Raw genomic sequence first — 15,435 nt, forward strand, 5'->3', positions numbered from 1 at the left:
ACCACCAACATGAAATGACTTTAGCCCAAACTGTTAGCCCCCACACCTTTACCATCTAAACAACACTGAAGAATCCAACGATGAGATCCAAATTGCATCCAAGATCCAGCAACGAGAATCTAATGGATTTCCTATGCATCGTACGGAGTGATCTAAGATGAAAATCTTAGAGACGTCTCTCAAGCATTTGTAAGAGAGAGAGAAAAAAAAATGATTTACCTAAACTATAATGTTCTAAAAATACTTTTAGAGGAGCACTATAGCTAAATAACATTGCTACTCTGTAGATGAGCCAGTATGGGTGTTTTAATGCATAGTGGACTCTTATGCTATTTTACATAATAGTTGTTCTAGTCTTCTAAAACCACATCATTTGTTACAATTTATTGAAGTTGTCGATGGTGAGTACGAAGTAGATTATCAATTACAAAAGGATTTACAATTTATTTTCCTATAGTGGAACATATTAGAATTATGATAAAAGTGATTTTTTCTTTGCATAAGCCTGTGTGTATGCTCCTAGAAAACACCATAATTAAATAACATTTTTGCTAATTGATTGATAATTATCTACTGTTGATGATTTTTTTGGCTTAGGCATATTTGAAATAAAAATGCGCTACTTAATTTGCACAAGCCTGATATTTTGCAAAGCAAATGCGAACGCTGTCACCTCATTCAATAAAAAATGCGAATGCTGTCACATTATGACAGCGCTATGGATCATTGTTTTTGTGTGGCGATCAGTACTGTAGTAGATGTTCTACTTAAAAAAGCGTGCTGTTTGTTTGCCTGTATGAAATGAGAAACATGTAATGGTTGCATTTCAATTTATGGAAAATGTTTTTAAAAAAAGTTGGGAATTAAGTTCCCTTGTGCAGAAGCCAGAAGCAACTAACTAGCTAGCCAAATATATTTATGTATCATTTGGATTTTGGAGTTCCAGCTGTACGTCTCGCCGTATCGCGTCTCTGCAATAGTAACCAATGAACTCAACATCCCTTACCGCACCTTTGCATAATGCACCCATTTGCTGCAAGATGGTGTTTGATATTTGGGACCCAATTTTTACCCCAAAAAAAAAAAAGATATTTTGGACCCAACAGCCACGTGGAACAATTAGATCCTCTTCTACGAGCTCCATGCACGTGCCATACAGGATAAAAAGCCTGGCACGTATCGTTTTAAAAAATTCAGGCGAAATGACCTCCGCGTAAGCTAGCACTGCGTACGAGGTGACAGCCACATGTACTCCCCTTCCCACCCATGACCCAACCCTCTATATATAGACCAAAATCACTTGCCCAGCTCCTCCGCAATCGAATGCTGAAACACAAGGCAACGTGCCCATCTCCAATCTGCATTAATTTTTGTCATACAAAGCTCAGTTTGTTCAAAAACCGCTTATAGGATCGTATTAATTATATTCGTGCAAATATGCATCATATTCGAGTAACAAAGGAAGAAGAGCATGACATTTTGGTGTCAGCTTTCAAGCACGTGATCACCGATGGGGTTGATACTCACACCCCACAACAGCTTCAAATACTAGAAGCACTCCAGGGTAGTAGTACTGCCGCATCATCATTGCCTTCAACCAGTGGGGCCAGCGACACTAGGAAGAAGAAGAAGAAGAAGGATGACAATGAGAAGAGATATAGGGGAGTGAGGCAGAGGCCGTGGGGGAAATGGGCGTCTGAGATTCGAAACCCGAGGGAAGCGAAGCGGGTGTGGCTTGGCACCTTCAAGACGGCAGAGGAGGCTGCCAGGGCTTACGATAAGGCTGCCATCAAGTTCCGTGGACCTAGAGCCAAGCTTAATTTCCCATTGTCAGACTATGAGGTTGAAAGAGATGATCAGCATGATGAACAAGCTCAGGAGGTTAATCCAAATGTTAATGTGGAGATGATGGCAGAGAGCGATACACAGATTGTGAAAGACGTGGCAGAGAGCAGTGATGAAGAGAAGAGCTTTTGGATGGGATTACCATGAAGGAACTTGAACAATGGATGATGGATTGGCCTGACAACGCCAATGACCCCACCCTGTAATAGAGAAAAGATACCTAGTTTTGAATGTATATTTCCTTCCACTTAGGTCTGACTAGGCGCAGCTCTGACTAGGAGCATGGGGTTGATTTGAACCGTTGACCTGGCCCTAAAAATAAATAAATAAACATTATTTATAAATTTTATTTTTTTGACCCTTAAATAAAAAATTTGAACACCCTAAACCTAAATTTTGCTTAAACTCAACTGAAATAAATATAATTATCTTAATGCTACTTTCACAATAATTTTACAATAAAAGTTAAGTGATATGTTGTAATTGGTTTTGATGTAGACTCATAACTGACATCACTTTTTTACATTCCTTTAACAATTTACTACCTAGATTTTATTATGAAAGTTTTGCATAAATAGTATTACGGTTAAAATTGCTTCTTCGTTAAAAAAAATAGATAAATAAACTTTCTCTCCGGATTATTCCTAACTCAGACACCATTGACCTCCCTAGAAAAATTTTTGGAACCACCATTGAGTGGGAAGAAGCATACACCTGAAACAAAGAATACTTTCTCTCGTAAAAGCATTCGCACCAGCTCTTGTATAATAGAAAAAGAGATAAATTTTACACAATTAAGTCACAAAACTTCCCACATCAATCCTTATAAAACTGTGTATATTTATACATTTGCTACAGTTACCGTAGCTGTGTATACTATTATTTTATTAATTTCACAATTTCGCACATTTTTTTCTCTCTCTTCTTCGTGTGCAAAATGAACTTAGTCTCAAACTTCTCCTCTCCTCATCCTCTTTTTCCTCAAATACATGCAAACACACCGACACAAACACATCTACACAGACAAATCAATACAGAGATATACAAACACGTACATGGACAAACCAACAAAGAGAGAGAGATCAGTGTTGATGTTGGTCGCTTGTGGATTGGTGGATCGGAGTTGGTGGCAGAGATCAAAGTTTGTGGGTCGACAGAAATGGGTTTGGATGCTTATGAATCAGTGTTGGTGGCGGAGTCAGTGTTTGTGGGTTTTGATTCTTGTGGTGCTTTTGGTGGAGATTGGTACTTGTGGTGGAGAGGTGATATAACCGTGAGAGAAAGAAGAAGAAGATGCTTGTGGAGGAGAGTTAATCTGAGAGAAGAAGTGACCATGAAAGGAAGAAGAAGAAGAAGAAGACGAAGAGGGACAACAAATTGGTATGAGAGATGAGATAAGGACAAAAAAAACAAAGATAAAGAGATAGGTACAAAAGAAAAGATAAAGAGATAGGAACAAAAGAAAAATATAAAATAATAATAATAAATTTTTAAAAATATTATTATTTAAATAGAATAGATCTTAAAATAGATGAACTGATGTGAGTATTTTGAAAAGTAATTATGTAAAATAAAAAAATAAGTTTTTAATATAAAATAGTTGAAAAAATTTAATCAGACTAATGCAATTACTCTAATAGAAACATTTAGCATGATATGATTGTATAAATTAAATAGGGTGTTGTATAGCGTAGAATTGTCGAATGAGAGTTTTTTTTTCTGAGTCATTAGAGTAGGAATTTATTTTGTATACAAATATTTTTTTTATACATACTTTTTTTTTTTTCAATTAAAAAGTAGAAATAAAATATCGTTATCAATTATCCTAAGCAAATTAGAGAATTGAAGAAAAAGAGGGTCAAATGGGGTCCAATGTTGGACGCAGACGTTTTGCAGCTTTTGCTTCGCAGCCTTCACTGGTATTTCTGATTTCGTCGTTGTCTGTTTGTTACTAATTTGTAATTATCAAAAACGGAATTACAGCTCTAAACTTTAAAAGAGCAAACACAGTTGACCATCAGGTTATTACATCCACATCCAAGGACGGGACCAAGATTCAAACTTGGGGCCGGTTTTATTTGAAGATTTTCAGCTAAAACCTTTTGTTTGAGAATTTTTACAAACTGGGATATCAACGTTAGAGGAGGCAAGGTGACAACATCATTATTGGTTTTCATTTCTTTTTTTCTTTTACACTTTCCCATAATCTACAAATCAAATGAAAGTCATACCACCCCTCAAAAAAAAAAAAAAAAGTCATAGTAATTATAAGAATTAGTATTTAACCCGTGCAATGCGCGGGATCATTTTATGAATTAGAAAACAATCAGCTTAAAATAGGAAAGGGGGTGGATGGTTAGTTGTTTAGATAATAATGTTAATGTGTGGGTGTTCTTCTAAAAGACAGACATAACTTAGCATCAACACATGATCTAGAGAAAATGTTAATTGAAATCTCATAAGTTCTAACTAATTGGTTCAAGGTTTTTTTATACCCTCCTTATCAAGGATTAATAAATTAATAAGTCTTAAACTATCGAAATCTTGCAAATGTCCATAAAGCAATTGGTTTTATGGAAGATATGCTCAATCTGTTTGTTGGGAAAGGTCCTTAAAAGATATTCCTTCAATAATTTAAAAATATAAATATAAAAAAAGAAAAAGGTTGCAATGTTTAGTTGCTAAGAGAATTAATCATAAATTCCAGAATTTTGTTGCTAATATGCCAAATTCATGACACATTTGTGTCTAGATTGGCATAGCAATCAAATTGGTTCATTTTGCAAACTTTAAAGATAACTATTACTTATGAAGCACTACTAATTAATACCACGATTATGTCCCTTCTTCAACCTGAAATTTTGTCCAAAATATGGAGTTTGGACCATTCATTCAACACACAAAATATCATAATCTCTCTAACAATACCCACATTTACTATTCCACACCATCCAACTAATTGCTTTCACATGTTAAAAACATTGGGAAAATAGCACTAAGTTGAAAATTCCATATGATCATTGACAGACAGATTTTAAAATGGTCTTTAACCATGATTAGATGTCCATATTTTATTGGTGTAGCAGAATTTTTAGCAAATTTTTAGTCATTATTTCATTTTCATAATGACTAATAAAGTATCTATATATAAATCACTTTCTCAATAAAAATAAGTATCTGCAATCGGCCACATTGGCTGCTGCATACACTATCTACAATTATCTACCATTAATATAAAAGTTTAAAGTATCTAACCCTATTAATTATGCAGATAGAGTGGAATATTAACTAAAATCTAAGAGATAATCAACTTTGTATAAAAAACATTACACTTTCAGATTTCAAAGTTCTACAATTTCAACCACTCTTCAAAAACAGCAGAACAGGTAGGATGGAAAACAGAAACTGAAAATTAAATTGAATTCTGTATTACATATTCTCTTTCTATTTCTTTGCTTCAAATTCAGGTCCCCAAAAAGAAAGTTATTGGAACCCAATCCACCACTCTTTTTGATCTGTATAACAAAAGTAAATCGCAAGCACATTATGCTGTTAAAAATCAACTTCTCAATTTCATAATGTCTTCCTTTATTTTAACTCAATAAGAAACTTTGTAAGTGTACTATCTTACATAGGTCTAAAGCAAATTTGAGAGAAGCCAAGATGGATGGATATTAGAAAGAAAACATGAGTTCCATTTTGATCATTAAAGAAAATGCAGTTCCTTTTATACCCAGTAAACTCTTCAGCCGAAATCAGTAAACAAAAATCATTACCCAAAACAAAAGTTCAATCACCCAAGTTTTTTTTCCAACTCCCATCGACCCCACCCTTCATCCAGCTTATACACTTTCAAATCAACCACTTTGGGACCAAAGATAACAAAAACGGCAGAGTCATTTACATTAGTTCAAGGCGAATTGGGAAACATAACTACATTATTGGCAGACCTACATTCAATCTGAGTTTATGGTTTGGAACATTAAAAAATCTTATGAAGAAACAATAATCACAGAAAAATGTATCATTAAGATAAACAAACAATGGGAAGAAAAATCTCTTCAAAAAACAAAGTAGAGAAACAAACAAACAAAGATGGCGTAAATTGAATGGACGCTGTTTCTTAGGAAGATACAAAGAGAGGTATTGTGCAAATGTTACACTGTTTCTTAGGAAGATACAGATTCTCACCAAAACTAAATGGAATCATAGATTCTCACCAATGTGTCTTATATTTATTTGATTTAGCACCTCTTGAAAGCAAGGAAAAGCTTTCAAATCACCATAGTGAACGTATTATGTTCTTATAATACAACAAATAACCAAAACAAATAGGGTGAATTGCAATTGTATTCAATTTTCAAAATTACGAATTCTGCAACCCAAAACTACAAAACTTACATAGCAATTAGTGACTAAAATTATTTGAAACTTACACGAATCAACATGCTGCTTCCGCATAATACTGATCTTGGACAAAAATAATCTGGCATAACTGAATTCAGAGAGAGAGAGAAAGAATTGTATATCAAAATGGTGTGTGGGTATTCATAATCTTGCAAGTTTAATAAGAATTTGGAAACTTTCCCCTGCGCTCATCAAGCCAACAAAAAATATAAAAAGCAAAAACAAATATATAGAATGTTTGACTATGGCAAAGAAATAAGGAACCAAGCCAACAAAAACTTAGGCATACACTGCCAAAATATAAATATATATATATATATATATATTGGCTTCTTCTAATTACCTTCCACGGCCTTAGGATGCTATCTTTTTTAAAAAGTGATGTGCAAAACTTTTCTTTTTAAAAAGAGATGCAAATGATAAATAAAATAAAAAAGAATTCAACACAATATATAACTTTAACAAATAACTCACTGAAACCTTGACCATTAGAAAGAAACAGATATTGGCAAACAAAGAATAGATGAAAAAAATATTTTCAGAAACTAAGTAGGATAAAAATAAATGTATAAAAAGTTCTTAAGAAGCACTTTAATTTATCAATCACAGTACCTTATACCTTTTAGGTTGATGACACGAACAAAAGTGACAACATAACTAACAAAAATTTATTAGGTTATCAATATTTTGCATATTCAAACTTCCTAACAATGGGGAAAGAAATACCCTTTCTTTATCCCAGATTTAGGCCTCTTATAAACTTCATTTTCCTCTTTTTGTAACAATGACATCACCACCTTAACAAAAACAGTTCCCATGAATCAAAATTCTTAAGAAAATCTAAATATCCCCATAAAGTAATCTCCAAAAGGATTATAAGCAGAGCACTTACCTATAGGACTGCTATATTATCAGTGGTATACTTAGGTTTCCCAAGCATTAGTGGTATACTTTTTCCTTATTCCCATATCTACATCAGATTGGCTGAAATTACATACATGAATTCTACTTGATGCAAATGCACTGCAAAAAAGTATTGGGATTGGACCATGATTTCCCTAGCACAACAAATCCATATGAGTCACATAATTACAGGAGAAACATTAGTATATACATAAAGTGCAATATTACAAATAGAACTCAATTTAGAAGTTGCTTTTGGCTCATTTAAAAATTTTCCAAAAAGAATAACTTGCCTTGCTATCAGCCCTATCAGCCATATCTTCAGCTGAATAACATACTACATATCCTTTTGTCTTTCTCTATTAATATTTTTATGTGACTAAGCATTTGTAGTAGTTACATTACCTCAAATTCAAAATATATATGATAAATCATTGTTAGATACTTCTGCAACTTAAAACCATGTTATCACCCAACTAACCTGACATTCTAAATCCAATCATTAATAGAATTAATGATTGGCCAACCAACTGCAAAGGGGGAGGTTTCTCAACAAACAAAAAAATTAAACCTGCAAAGGGGGAGAGATTATTATCAAAAGCAAATATGTGTTGGCCATCTTTTTAAAATGGGCTGCTCAATTTATTTGTAATCTTCATCTCAATTGAACATAGATCATAATTTTCTTAAACACCTGGAAATGTAATGATTTGTAAACACAATTTGACTAATGGAATTGTAATGATTCATATATCATTATTTTCAGCCTCCTTGAAACTTTCAATATACATTCTCTATGGAAAGATGCACTTACTAATATATCCTTATTAATCTGTCAATATGATTATCTTCTCAAAAATTTAAAATAAATACCTAAAGAAGTCATACCTTGAAAATGTACCTTTTTTGAACCTTCAATCCAAGTGATGCAAATGCATCAACAATTATTTAAGATTTCATCCAATAATTAGAATGCAACATACATATGAAAGCCATGAATCAGTGCTTTACTAAAATAGCAAACTATCAATATCACATCCAATATTGTTTATTTGTAAGAAAGATGAACAGTTTAATAACAAAATAAATAAACAATAAAATTGGTATATGGGAGAGTTAGAATTTCTATTAGATTTAGAATGTGCAATAGTGTAAGTATCCAATAGTATTATACTCAAATGTAAAAATTGCCTACTCACTATCCATTTGTATGAGAGGAGGGAGAGCCATTGTCAGAAGAGTACAAAAATACTAAGGAAGTAGAGATCTATCTCAATTTGATAGGAAAACACAAACCCAAGATTCACCTTTCAATAAAAAATATGAACACAAACAAAATATATAAATTTATGAACATAGTCAAAGGTAGTTGGGCAAGTGATATCTTAAGAACTAAAGAGAGATCACAGACCCCCTAAAAGAACATATTATGAAGATCTAAATTTCTAATCTCTTCCACTCATTTATCCTGGTAACCAATCAGAAATAAAATTAAATAAAATACTTTGCATGAGCAACATCGGACATGCATCACTTCCAATGCTTTATCAACTAATTTGAAGATTTAATTGAAATAAACATAAAAGCAAAGCAAAGCAAGAGCAATAGCAAAATCAAAAACCAAACCCAACATACCGTATTGTCTTCCCAACAGTCAGATGATTCTGGCGAAATCCCATTAAGAGAAAATCACCGTAGCCTCTCTCCAACGGAACCATCTTAGTCCTTGAATCTTGATCTTTTCCAATATCCCATTTGTTGGCTTGCAGAAAAAGGAGAACACGACCTCTAAGCAAACATTGTAAATGCCCACCCAGACCGTGTAAATGCCATGAGAGGCAATCTCCTAGATTTGAGTGGGGATTTTTGTGGTTTTGAAGTGTTTATTGAGATTGTGCAACGAAGAAGAAGAAATATGGGTTTTAAGAGACAGTGGTGTTTGAAGCAATGAATTGGTATTAACGCTTAAGAGAAGTTATTTAGCTTTGATTGAAGCGTTGTTAGTTTAGGCAGCATCTTTAGGGATGAAAAGTTATGTGGGTTTGAAACATATATACTGAAACTGTTCAATCCGCAAAATGAACAGACACTATTGTTTGGAAACTAAATAAGTAAACGACTGAAAAAGGAAAAATGAGAAAAAGTCACATGACGCAATGAGAAATAGTCAATAAAAAATCAAACCCAAAGTACCAATCCATTAAAACTACAAACTTTGAAACACAAATTGAAAGAGATTTCAATAAAGGGAAAAAAAGACCTAACCGTACCCATTCTTCTTAGACTTTGGGTTGCCTCAAAGGCTTGGCCTTTCCACCTACAAACCCAGAAATAAATAAAGAAACATAAACAAAGAGTGCAGTCGAGATCGCATGGTGAATCTATACTTGAAAAAAATCAACAGAGAGTCAAAGGAACCTACCCAATAATAGCTCTGGCGGTACGACAGCAGAAGAAACAAAGTTTCCTTGTGGTTGGAGGCCGACGGTAGTACCGGCCCTGAGATGTTTGTCTTTCTCCCCTGTGCCTTAACAACGCATCACTATTAACAACGCATCCTTTCAGTAATTTCTCTCTTCTCTTTTAAAATCCAAACCAAATGTAACCCAAATACCTAAATAAAAATCAATCCAACCAAAATTCTCAAAACTAATTCATATTTCATACCTAGATCTAAGAAAGAAAGGGGAAAAAAAATTACCGGTGGTAGTTCTCTCTATCTCCGCATCTCAATTCCTGCATGCACCTTTAGGTTACCGGTGCCGGTTCCGGTGGTCTAAGTCTGGCAAGGGATGGTGATGGCCGGCCGCACGAACTCTGTCTCTCCCCTGTATCGCAAGCTTTTTTTTTTCTCTCCTTCCCTTTCTCTGTATCGCTCGTGTTTTTTCAGTTGCAAGCCTTTTTTTTTTCTTTAATTTTATTTTAACCGTTTTTTTTTTACATACTCATAGAACATCAAACGGTGTCAAGTTGCCAAGCAATATAATTTTTCGCTTCTTAATAGTAAACGTGGCAACAATTTAAGTGACCCTTTTTTCCTAACGTGGCAGCACTCTCTTAAAAGCTTCTGCTATTATATAGAGTATTAGTCGCTAATCCGTGCGATGTACGGGAAAACTATTAGAAAATAATAAAGTATGTATATATTAAAAGACAATTTAAGTTCATGTGTGCTTGCAAGGGATATATTAAAAGTCTTATCTTTGAGACAAAGAACTGATGTAAACAAACTAACCTAAACTGATATCACGGGAAATTCAGTCACATAGTAGTAATATATAAATCTCTTAAAACCTAAACCTAAACCTAAACTTAAACTTAAGGACTAAATATTTATGCGTCTTCTCTTACTTTCCTGATATATTTGGTTAAAAACATAAAACTGATGTCACGGGAAATTCAGCCACATAGTAGTAATATATAAATCTCTTAAAACCTAAACCTAAACTAAACCTAAACGTAAGGACTAAATATATAAACAAACTAACCTTACAAAAGCTGAACTTTATAAGCTAAAATCTATACCGTGAATTGTAGATCTTGAATGCCATACCGTGCGTTTAGGGCTTCCTACATCTGGAGAGAGAGAGAGAGTTTGCAGAAACCAAAGAAAATCTCTTTATACCTTAAGAAACACAATATATTAAAATCAAAGAGATAAAATTTTCAAAGGACAAAATATTATAGATAATTTAAAAGAATTTTGGTTTAATTCTTGAACACTGCAACTCCATAAAATTCATACTAATAATAATATTTTATGATAGAGCAGTTAGAATTTTGGTTTAATTCTTGAACATTGAATTGGAAATTAATTATATGAGTATTCAATGGTGAACAAAGTACTATGTATTAATTAATATATAAACAAAACTAACCTTACAAAAGCTGAACTTTATAAGCTAAAATCTATACCGTGCATTGTAGATCTTGAATGCTTTAGGGCTTCCTACGTCTGGAGAGAGAGAGTTTGCAGAAACCGTGGCTTTATATTTCTTAACGTGAGGGAGGTAAGGTTGTTAGGGTTTTGTAGATCTTGAATGCTTTAGGGCTTCCTACGTCTGGAGAGAGAGAAAGAGTTTGCAGAAACCGTGACTTTATATTTCTTAACTTGAGAGAGGGGTAAGGTTGCTAGGGTTTTGAGGGGTTATAATTTTTATTTATTTTTTATTTTTTAAATATTGTGCTGACGTGGAAAATTGTGGTGCCAGCAAAGGCTTTGGTTATATATATATATATATATATATATATAGATTAGGTTAGATTAGATTATATTAGATTTATTATAGTTTTAAAATTGGATTGGACAAAGAATCGGAAATGAGTAGTTCTTGATATTTTTTTTTTTTTTTTTGTTCCAAAAGGGATGAAATAGATAGTTGAAACAGTGACATCATTGCTATTATAATTATGTGATTAATACTATAAATACATAAAAATTCAGCTTTATTATTTTCACATTATTCTATACCCAACCTTTTATAATGTTTTATATATATATAGAGTAATAGTTCAAAGTTTAAACGCATGTCAACCACTAAATCAATTCATCCACTAAAATATTGGCTAATTAAATTAATAAGAGAAAAGATATTTCAAAAGTTGCATGTCTAAAAATCTAATGATAATGATGACAGCTCTCAACCAATCAAATGATAATGTGCAAGATATACTAAATAAATACATAATAAATGTTTTCCATCCGTTAGTAATAGTCACAAATAAAAATTTTAGGGTAAAATACTATTTTGGTCTCTAAACTTTAATAAAAATTTGTTTTTCATCCCTAAATTTAAGAATTTCATTTTTCATCCCTAAACTATTAAAAATTTCATATTTCATCCTTAAACTATTGAAAATGTTTTATTTATGTTTTTAAACTTTACTAGAAGTTTGTTTTTCATTCCTAAACTATTGAAAAAAATTCTTTTTTCATCTTTATTTTTGTCTCTATACTATTCAAAATTTTTTTTACAAAGTTTAGGGATGAAAAAAAAAAAAAAACATTTTAAAGTTTAGAGACAAAAAACAAACTTCTAATAAAGTTTAGAGACCAAAATAGTGTTTTACCCTAAAAATTTTAATTGCTTATCACATATATTGATCAAAGACAAGTCTAAACGCCACAAGACCCACAATAAATTTTTTTTTTTTTAAATAATAAAATAGAGAAACTCATCAAAGCAAATAATACGTCTAAAAAGTAAAAACAAAGAGATCAGATCGAAGAAGACAAAGATCAAGAAACCATACCCTAGTCAATTGTGTAGTCACCAATGGACCCAAGGAACTGAGGAAGAAGGGTGGAGACCGTGGAGTGTTGGGAGAGATGGAGAGCTCATGACTTAGAGTTTTAGGTAAAAAAATTTGGGGTTTTGTGGTTTATTTGGTTAGGAATTTGTGATTTGTAATTGTTTTATTAGTATTTTTTGTTGTTGTTATAGACAGTGGTGGCTCCAGGAAATTTTTTCAGGGTGTTCTTTAATAAGCATAAATTACATCTAATAAAAAGAAAATTTGTATATTGACAACAACAACAATCAAAAAACACACAAATATATAAAGTTTACAATTGCCTTCTACGTGGTTTTCTTATCAAATATTTGTCCATAATTCTAGCAAAAGAATAAACAATAAACTATAAATTCATTTGAAATATTAATAAAATTATTAATTATTGTTATTTAGTTGTTTCATTAATTTATTTGTCTTTTATAAACTATAATTTGTTATATTGTTGTTTCATTAATTATAAAATTATTAATTGTTGTTTAGCCTAAAAAAATTTAATTTGTTTGTCTTTTATAATGTATTGGTTAATTAAATTATTAATTATTATTTATTAGTTGCTTCCCTCAATTAATTATTGGTTAATTAAATTATTATTTATTAGTTGCATTAGCACACACCCCATGTGCATTTACTTCCTCCAATTCAAATATCCCACCCTGCCTTGATGCCCCTATCCACCCCCCACTCAACAGACAAGCCCCATGGCCTCCAATCACAAAAGCCAATTAGAAAAATTCACAATCTCAAATCATAATACACTAAAATACAATTAATTATATCTCACCAACACTAATACCAACACCAGATAAAGTCAAAAATAGGGGCAAAAATTAATAAAGTGATAAGGTAAAGCTAAGCAATCAGATAAATTTTCAAATAAAGTCTCAAAGAGAGAGAGAGAGAGAGTCTCATTTGCTTTTAGTCTTCAGATAAAGAGAGAGCCAGAGAGTCTAAGAGAGAAACCCATACCCATTAACCCATATATGTAAGAGACTAAAGAGAGAAAAAGCTGAAATACCTTGAGGTTAGGGGCAAAAATTAATAAAGTGATAAGGTAAAGCTAAGCAATCAGATAAATTTTCAAATAAAGTCTCAAAGAGAGAGAGAGAGAGAGTCTCATTTGCTTTTAGTCTTCAGATAAAGAGAGAGCCAGAGAGTCTAAGAGAGAAACCCATACCCATTAACCCATATATGTAAGAGACTAAAGAGAGAAAAAGCTGAAATACCTTGAGGTTGAGGGAGCAGGGAGGCTTGAGGCTGAGGGGCGACGCCATTTGGCAGCATGTCAAGGCAAGGAAGACCGATCTCCGATCCGATCGGACCGATCTCTGATCTCCGATCTCCGATCTCCGATGCTCGATGTGTTCTAGTTTTGGAGCTCGAGTTTGAGGCCCGATGTGCTCTATTGCAGCGTTGCTCGAGGCGGAGGCGTCGTCCATTGGTTGTTGTTGTTGATGTGCTCTATTCTGGTTTTGCTTTACTTGATGAATTTGTTGCTCTAGTTTCTTTAGGTTAGGTTGTAATCGCGTATATTGGGTTTTGGTTTTTTATTATTATTAATTTTTTTTATGTTTTTGATAATCTGTGGGTTTGCTACTATGTTGGGTTTGCTTTACCTTTTTTTTTTTTCTTCTTTAGATTGGGTTTATAATATGTTGTTTAGGATTGATGTTGGGCTTTTTTTCCCTGGTGGGCTTGCTTTGTTACAATTTTTTTTTTTTTTTTTTCCAGATTTTAGTTCAAAAATTTTTTGGGGCTTTTTTTTTGGGCATTTTTTTTTCCTTGAAAGTAGAACAAATAATTTTTTATTTGAGGGTGTTCCTAATTTTGGTTGAGGGTATTCCTAATTTATTTTAAGGGTAAAAAAATTAAAAAAATTTTAATTAATATATATATATATATTTTTTTTTCAAGTCAAGGTGTTCATGGGAACACCTTGGACTAAACGTGGCACCACCACTAGTTATAGACCATATAAGTTATTCGTTTGTTGGTTATTATCTAGATTTGTAAATTGTTTGCTGGTATTTTGGTTTATCTTGGTGTTCTTGGAGCAACTGAGCATGAGGAAAAGTCAGATTTTTTTTTGGTTTTCATGGGTCAATTTGTAAAACTTTTGTGAAGAGGGCCAAGAATAGATATTAAGTATCAAGATCTTAAATTTTGTATAAATTTATATCCGTCTCTTTTACATATCACAAGTACGTAATGAAAAGAAAGGAATTTCCAGAGAAAGTTCTAGAGAGAATATATGAGAATCTAATAGAAGAATTGCTGTGTGTTTACTAACTGAATAGATTACAAGGGATTTAGGATATTTATACAAGATTAGGCTGTAACAGAATTTACAATGGTGCCAATCCTCTCTGCCTATAACAGAATTTACAATGGTCCAATGGGTTAGTTACGCGTGTCCCTAACTAACTCTATTACCAACTGATACTATGAGCTACAAGTCGTGTCAGGTCTCAACACTAAGCTACTGGTCGTTTTGATTTTCTGATCTTGTTGATCTTGCTGCTACATTATCTTGACAAATGCAGCTGACCAAAGAGAGAAGCATTCTCTTCCCCAGGGAATAGGAGAAATGCTTGGACCACATTAAGTTGTGCAACTTTATGTGATCCTAGCATTGCTCAGGGAATAGAGAGGCGGAACAATGGAATAACTATTGTATGAACTATGAAGAAGAGACTGAACGCAGGCCAAATTAATGAGTACCTGTAACTTGCGAACTACAACACAAAGCTCAGTGTTATTTTCACAGAGAAGCTTCTCACAGTCAATGGCAAACAATGCATTTGACCTCAATCATAACCTTGGACTTTTTAGGGAGCTTTGGAACCACCCATCCCTGCTTCAACATTTCACACAAGTTATCAGGAACTCAAGCCACAGATGAACTTATTGAGAGCAATATATAATCTTTCCTCATCGAGTGAAACTTTCGTTTTTCCGTGAAACTATTTATATAAATAAGCACCAGAA

The 15,435-nt window shown here is 32.9% G+C and overlaps 2 protein-coding genes across 25 annotated transcripts; one reads left to right on the forward strand and one right to left on the reverse strand.

Annotated features, from left to right (window-relative positions):
- Nucleotides 1-1,332: 1,332 nt before the first annotated feature.
- LOC115994688 (ethylene-responsive transcription factor ERF071-like) lies at nucleotides 1,333-2,150 on the forward strand. Its single transcript, XM_031118920.1, has one exon. It carries the CDS (start codon nucleotides 1,438-1,440, stop codon nucleotides 1,990-1,992), a length of 555 nt encoding a protein of 184 aa, XP_030974780.1. The 5' UTR covers nucleotides 1,333-1,437; the 3' UTR covers nucleotides 1,993-2,150.
- Nucleotides 2,151-5,122: 2,972 nt separating this feature from the next.
- On the reverse strand, nucleotides 5,123-10,058 carry LOC115994686. 24 transcript variants are annotated; one of them, XR_004093247.1, is made up of 8 exons: nucleotides 9,857-10,058; nucleotides 9,578-9,697; nucleotides 9,426-9,472; nucleotides 8,787-8,893; nucleotides 7,637-7,703; nucleotides 6,282-6,340; nucleotides 5,477-5,718; nucleotides 5,123-5,360 (listed from the first exon to the last, which is right to left on the reverse strand). XR_004093247.1 is itself a non-coding variant. In XM_031118914.1 (7 exons), the coding sequence occupies exons 1-7, from the start codon at nucleotides 9,895-9,897 to the stop codon at nucleotides 5,214-5,216; spliced, it is 567 nt and encodes a 188-aa protein (XP_030974774.1). In that variant the 5' UTR covers nucleotides 9,898-10,058; the 3' UTR covers nucleotides 5,123-5,213. The 24 variants fall into 24 exon arrangements, 7 of the variants coding, with proteins under 7 accessions (XP_030974774.1, XP_030974773.1, XP_030974772.1 ...); XR_004093259.1 differs by lacking the exon at nucleotides 5,477-5,718 and adding an exon at nucleotides 6,979-7,049 and having other exon boundaries at nucleotides 7,145-7,726; nucleotides 8,791-9,274; nucleotides 9,578-9,769; XR_004093249.1 differs by lacking the exon at nucleotides 5,477-5,718 and having other exon boundaries at nucleotides 6,282-7,310.
- Between the last annotated feature and the right edge of the window lie 5,377 nt (nucleotides 10,059-15,435).

The sequence above is a fragment of the Quercus lobata genome, chromosome 6, assembly GCF_001633185.2.
Source record: "Quercus lobata isolate SW786 chromosome 6, ValleyOak3.0 Primary Assembly, whole genome shotgun sequence".
Lineage (NCBI taxonomy): Eukaryota > Viridiplantae > Streptophyta > Magnoliopsida > Fagales > Fagaceae > Quercus > Quercus lobata.